The sequence below is a fragment of the Triticum aestivum genome, chromosome 4A, assembly GCF_018294505.1.
Source record: "Triticum aestivum cultivar Chinese Spring chromosome 4A, IWGSC CS RefSeq v2.1, whole genome shotgun sequence".
In the NCBI taxonomy this organism is placed as follows: domain Eukaryota; kingdom Viridiplantae; phylum Streptophyta; class Magnoliopsida; order Poales; family Poaceae; genus Triticum; species Triticum aestivum.
Genome location: NC_057803.1, coordinates 545,461,162 through 545,467,356, shown reverse-complemented (window position 1 = coordinate 545,467,356; position 6,195 = coordinate 545,461,162). Strand labels below are relative to the sequence as shown.

The window sequence follows — 6,195 nt, the reverse complement described above, 5'->3', positions numbered from 1 at the left end:
ATATCCGCGGCACCCGCACGCCCTCCCCTCGCCTATAAATGCCCCGAGCTCCCCTCTGTCGACCTCGCCGTCCTGCTTCTCCCCACGCCGCTCACAGCCGCCGTGCTGCCCGTTCGCATCTCGCCGGAGCAGTTCGTCGCCTGTAGTCCTCTCCGACCCTTCCTTTTCTGTAAAACTTCTTAGCCCACCGAGGCGCATCCTTTTGACACTATTTTTGCCCCTAGGTCCCGTCGGGGACGCCGCACCGTCGACGCCGGAGCCGCCGGAGCACCGAAGGCCGCCGTCTTCGCCCTGCCCCGTTCGGACGCCGCCGACGCACCCCGACGCCACCATCCGGATGCCCTCGACGCGCCGCACCTCCCCGTCTTCTTCCCCGTCGACGAGGACCACCACAGCCGCTGCCCCCTCCGTCACCTACGTCGTGTCGCCGTCCTCTGCTCGTCGCCGACGTCGCCAGCAGCTGTAAGCCGCTGCACCTCCCCTCGTTCGTAGATCGAAGATCCACGGCCCAGATTAGATTAGGTCCGGTTTTTTTATTATTTCATGAAAGGGTACGTGGTTAACCGCGGTTCCCTTAGACCGTGCGGTTTATTTAAACCAAGCGTCGGTTTTCTTTATTTAGCCACGGTCGTTGTTTTTTTTCTTATTTGGCGGCCGTTCGCCGTATAGTCTCCGCGGCGGACGCTGCTCGGCCAGCCAGGAGCCGCCACGTGGCCAGGGACATGTTTGTGGTAGTTTTTCTTCACCATTTAGTCCCTGTAAATAGCAGATTAGTCCCTGATCTTAGATTAGCCATAACTTTTTAACCGTAGATCCAAACTCGATGAAACCAGCAACAAATTCTTCATATTGTTTAGATCTATCCAGTAGCATAGTTTTTGCAAACTTTTGTCAGATTCAAAGAATTTGAATTTATTCAGATTCAAAATCGAACTTTAAATAGCCATATCTCCCAAACTGTAGCTCCGATTAAGTTGATTCCTTTTGCATGCTGTCACCGTAGCAAAGCCCTATCACCTGGACCTTTGTCACAATAATTTTTCACACACTAGATTCTGCCCTTTAATATTTTTACTAGTATGCATAGTATGCACTATATTTCACATCACTCTTGAACCATAGGCCTATGTTGTTTTGCACTTAGAGTATTTCTGTAGTAGCTTAGTGTGTTGTATGTTCATTTGGTTTTTCCGAGACTTTTTGCTATGCATGTTCTTTTGGTCTCTGGAATGTTGCTTATGTTTGTTTATCTTCTTTGCGATAGATTGCCCGGAGTGCGAAGCAGAATATTATCAGTCTTTAGAATTCAACCAGCAGTACCAAGGCAAGTTGCATCTTGATCATGTTTCATTACCTATGTTTTTATTATGCACTTAGTTCTTTGCGGTAGGACTGCATGGTAGGAAACTGGTGCCACATGACTTTGCTTTTCACCCAGTAGTTCATTGAGGTAGGTCTGAACCATATAACTTTGTCACCATCGTTTTACTTTATGTTGCTATGCTAAGTAGACGTGGATTGGGGAGTGATCATTGTAAAGTTTGAGTGACAATGTAGTAAATAAGACCTAAGTTAAATAATGAACTATCTGGGCGGAAATTTGTGGGAATGGTGGCGAAGTACAGTGGGGCACGCATGGGAAATCCATGGTGGTGCACCACTAGTGGACCGTCCGCTCAGGCTCAAAGAGATCAATCGTATTCCCATGTCTAGAAGCTTACGTGTGCAGCCACAGGCCAATATGGGCTCTGGCTTAGTTGAGTAGTTAGTGTGACCTCTTCCGGGATGGGCTAGCAGATGTAGAATGATGTAGGTGTACCGGCCTATCCGTGGATTAAGGGGAAACATTTTCGAAAGACTATGTCTCGATCTTCCGATCATGGAGGTGGTCGAGTCTTGTGGGGAAAAGTGCATAATCTTTGCAGAGTTTTCAACCTAATCGATTAGCCGTGTCCCCGGTTACGGACCACTTGAGCATCTAGTAGTGGAAATGCCGGGAGATCTCCTCACCTTTAATTAAACAGTTGGGTTTTAAATGAAACTTGGGGACGGATGGAGTTGGATTTGCCAACTCATCCTATGCAAATGTGTAGTAATAGAATAACAATCTTTTCTAATAGAGAAAAACTAGCTTTATGCAAAAACTAAACTTAGAGCTTTCCACCAGCCAAACTGCATGTAAAAGCAGGTTCATTACACTATGATGTGACTTGCCAGTACATTCAATGTACTGACCCACTTGGCTGCAACTTATCACGTTGCAGATATATCCGACGAGGATTAAGGTGCGATAGGTCGATGTTCTACACTCAACCTTGCTCGTGGAGTTGGACTCATTTACTTCTTTGCTTCCGCAGTATTTGCTTATTGGCTCTATGCCCTATTTTGTAATGAATGTATTGCTCTTGGACTATCGATGTAATAAAGATATGTGTGTTATTTCTGTTATTTCATCGCGTACTGTGTGTGCTAGCAAGTCGATCCAGGGACTAGCACGGTAAGCACAGAGACTTCGACTCTTACCGAGTCGGGTCGCTACAAGTTAGGTGTGGTGTGCCTGTCGTACAGATTTTCGCCCTGTTTCCCCCAAATAAATCGAGCAAGCCATCGCTTCTTTTTCTGCAATGGGATTTTTAGCAGCTCTTCCGCTAACTTGTAAAAAAAAGACTACTCCCTTCATTCCAAAATATAGTGCGCCTGGGTTTTCCGAGGTCAAATTTTGACCATAAACTTGACGAACGAGACTGACTGCGGCGGGAGAAAAAATTACATAATTAAAAACTTCTTTCGAATACGAATTCACTGATATAACTTTTGCTCCCGCTGCACGGTCTTGATAGTTAAATTTATGGACAAATTTAAAGCACGGGAATAAAGAAAGCACTATATTATGAAATGGAGGGAGGACAGTATAAAGCGGTACCCTCGCCAAAAAAACATAACGTGGTACGGGAGGGCAACTCAGCTTTTGCGGCAGTTCTTCCCGCGGAGAAAGCCAATAAACAAGGGAGGCGCCGGGTCTGGTCAGCTCATGTCGGGCAATGGTGTTGATTCTATGCGTCCATGGTGGGCCGCCACTGAGTACGGATGCGCCTCTCACTGCCGGCAGCGCGTGCGCCGTTGTCTCGCCCCGTGGAGTAGCCGCCCATGCATACGGTACGACCGGTCTTATCCATTCCCATCCGAACTTGTTCCAACTCATCCTTCCTTCCTTTCCACTTCACCTTTCTGCATGCCCCGGTCCTAGCTCCGAGCATGGTCCTCCTATCTTCCTCTCTTCTTCAATCAATGTCGCACCATGGAGATGGAAATTTCGCACAACGCCTCGTTGTGTTACGAGCAATGGGAGACGATGGTCACTCAGAACTGCACAGTTCGATGATCGAATCGATCAAAGACTCAAAGCGCATACGATTAGTGCTAGTTAATCCTTGGTCGGTGGGGGCACGGTGGGGCAAATAAGAATATGATTATTCTTAAACTAAGCTACACGATGGTAGAGTACACACAGATGATTGCTTGCTTGCTTGCTCTCGAAGCGATGATTAGCACGCATCGGCATCCCGGCCTTTCCAGTTTGTTTGTTTGTTTGTTTGTTTTCTCTCACTTTTGCTGCTTGGTTTTCCTAACAAAAAGAGTGGATTGCTTTGTCAGCACACCACCACATCTATACATGCATGCATGTACGCGACGCATCAAACATCGATGGATCCATGTATATAGCTTTCGTACACCGTGCGTGCGTGTATGTGTCGGTGTCGCCCAATGAGTGTCAATCCACACGTACTCCTCCTACCCCGATGTGTGTCCTTTGCTTGTTTTCAGTGACAAGGTACTTCAAAATGCATGCACTTCTTACACGTATCTGTATTCTCAAGTCTCTTTACCGGTTCCAGTGGATGCATACCTACACTTTATCTGTATTCTGAAGGCGTGCTGACACTTATGGTAGGGGCCAGGCAATGATAAAAGCAGCCAAAGCATACGACCATTTTGTAACCCTTGTCAGCCTTGCCAAGAAGGAGAGTACGTATTTACAACAGCTAGCGTGTCCTGCTAGTAGTTTTAATTGACCAATTTAACACTACTGTCAGTCGCACGCATCGCCCACGCCGCGCAGAGAAATGCTCAAAAGCCTCTAGACACGGGTTTAAAAGACTAGTCCTGCCAAAGCTGTCTGCTGCGGGAGGGGCATCTCGTGCAGAGCATGTACCCAAACCCCATCGCCGCTGCCGGCCTAGTTTGTTTGGCATACCATGCCATGCGGAAAGGCCCAATATTCTCTTGTGGCATCATTGCGGCCAGGCCAGCGTTTCCATTCCAATCCATGCCGTTGCTTTGCACTCTCTCGTGCCAATCTTCTTTTATAAACCCCGGCCACCCCCTACCCAAGTTCCTCTAGTAGTGCCTACCAGAAGTCCACAACACACCTTTGCCGTCTCTCCTCTCCTTTCATTTGTCTCATGCAAGCTTATAATCCCTCAAGGACAAGACGAGGAGACCAAGAAGAGAAGCATATGACGCAGATGGAGGAGCTCGTGCGGCAGTGCGACATGGAGGTCATGAAGATGGCCATGCTCAAGCACGAGCAGACCTTCAGGCAGCAGGTAGCCAGACCAAACACATCCATCTCTATTTCAATTGCGTATTCTTGGATTTGTTCCCGAGCTGACAAACAAAATCCCTGCCATGATCGGCTCGAAAGGTGCATGATCTGCACCGGCTGTACCGAGTCCAGAAGCAGCTCATGGGCGACCAGAGCGGGCGCCCGTCGTCAGTGCTACCCTGCCGTCAGGTGCAGAGGCGCAGGCAGCACCCCCGCCGGCCGGAGCTGAGCCTGCAGCTCCCTGTCGACGACAACGAGGACGAGCACACCGTCGTCAGCGCCGGCACAGGCCGCCTAGCGACGCCGCCGTCCACGGAAAGCGAGGACGAGCTGGAGCTGACGCTGGCCGTCGGCGGCGGCGGCGTCCACGGCGGGAGCAGAAGGAGCCAGAGGAGGAGGCGGGAGAGCGCGACGGACTGCTCCGGCAGAAGAAGCCCACAGACGCCGTCTTCGTCGACCGACTCCGACGAGGCGCTCCGCCCGGTGCAGCACCGCCACCAGAGGGCGACGCCGTGTGATCTCCGGGGAGGGGTGACGGTGTCGAAGCAGCCGCAATGGCTGGTGCGCTGTCTCAGCCTTAGGATGGCTTGATCGATTATTTGAGGAGACCACTGTGCTGTATACTAGTTTCACCGAGTGGTTGCTGGTAAAATAGATCGATCACAAGTGTTTTTTACTAGCTTGAATCTGACTGAATCTGGCATGTTCATCATTTGTGGCATATGATATGCGTCAACGGAAAAACGACCAGGGATAAGGAGATATGCCATAAATATCTGCCGGCTAGAAGAAGTGAACCCCCTCAGGTTCTGGTTCTATTGTCACTCTCCCCTTTTCACACTCATGATTCATCTTTTCACCAAACTTCCAGAGCAGAAACAAAGCAATGCGTGCAAAGTAACTGCTGAAAAAGTAACGGGAAACAACAGTGTGAACTAATCCGCGGTTCTAACTTCTAAGCAAATATGGTCCAACGAGGGTGAAAATAGCAAGGCAACTAGACGCAACGAAATGGTAAAAGGGTGCACCATGGTAGCCCCGATAAAAACACTTCAAGAATGTGTTGTGCTGCTGAAGGGAAGAAATTCAATAATATGCAGAATCTACTGCCCTCATTTGTTTACAAAAGAATCAACATTCCATCCACATCTACTCCCTCCGTTTCTAAATATTTGTCTTTTTAGAGATTTCAAATGAACTACCACATGCGGATGTATATAGACATATTTTTGAGTGTAGATTCACTCATTTTGCTTCGTACGTAGTCACTTGCTGAAATCTCTAGAAAGACAAATATTTAGGAACGGAGGGAGTAGCAGACTTATTACATGAAGCTTTTCCAATTTCCGTAAGACCTCGGCATCTTATCTTCAAAAAACAGTCAGTTTCAGTTATACTTTTTACCCCTTGGTTTGCATCAAGTCAATAAAGAAGTAAAATAGCAGCACCCAGCATATATGCCGGGGTACCATCTAACATCTACTTATATTTAACTTGTTGATGAGCTGATGATAAAATTTCCAACTTTGCGGCATTGGGCAAAGTCAAAAGAAGCACCGGGATGCTCTCATCCTCGCATATGCTTCCAA

The 6,195-nt window shown here is 48.2% G+C and overlaps 1 protein-coding gene across 1 annotated transcript; it reads left to right on the top strand.

The window, feature by feature from the left end:
• Positions 1-4,173: 4,173 nt before the first annotated feature.
• On the top strand, positions 4,174-5,327 carry LOC123086856 (uncharacterized). The gene is made up of 2 exons (XM_044508673.1): positions 4,174-4,607; positions 4,706-5,327. The coding sequence occupies exons 1-2, from the start codon at positions 4,464-4,466 to the stop codon at positions 5,195-5,197; spliced, it is 636 nt and encodes a 211-aa protein (XP_044364608.1). The 5' UTR covers positions 4,174-4,463; the 3' UTR covers positions 5,198-5,327.
• The last annotated feature ends 868 nt before the right edge of the window (positions 5,328-6,195 follow it).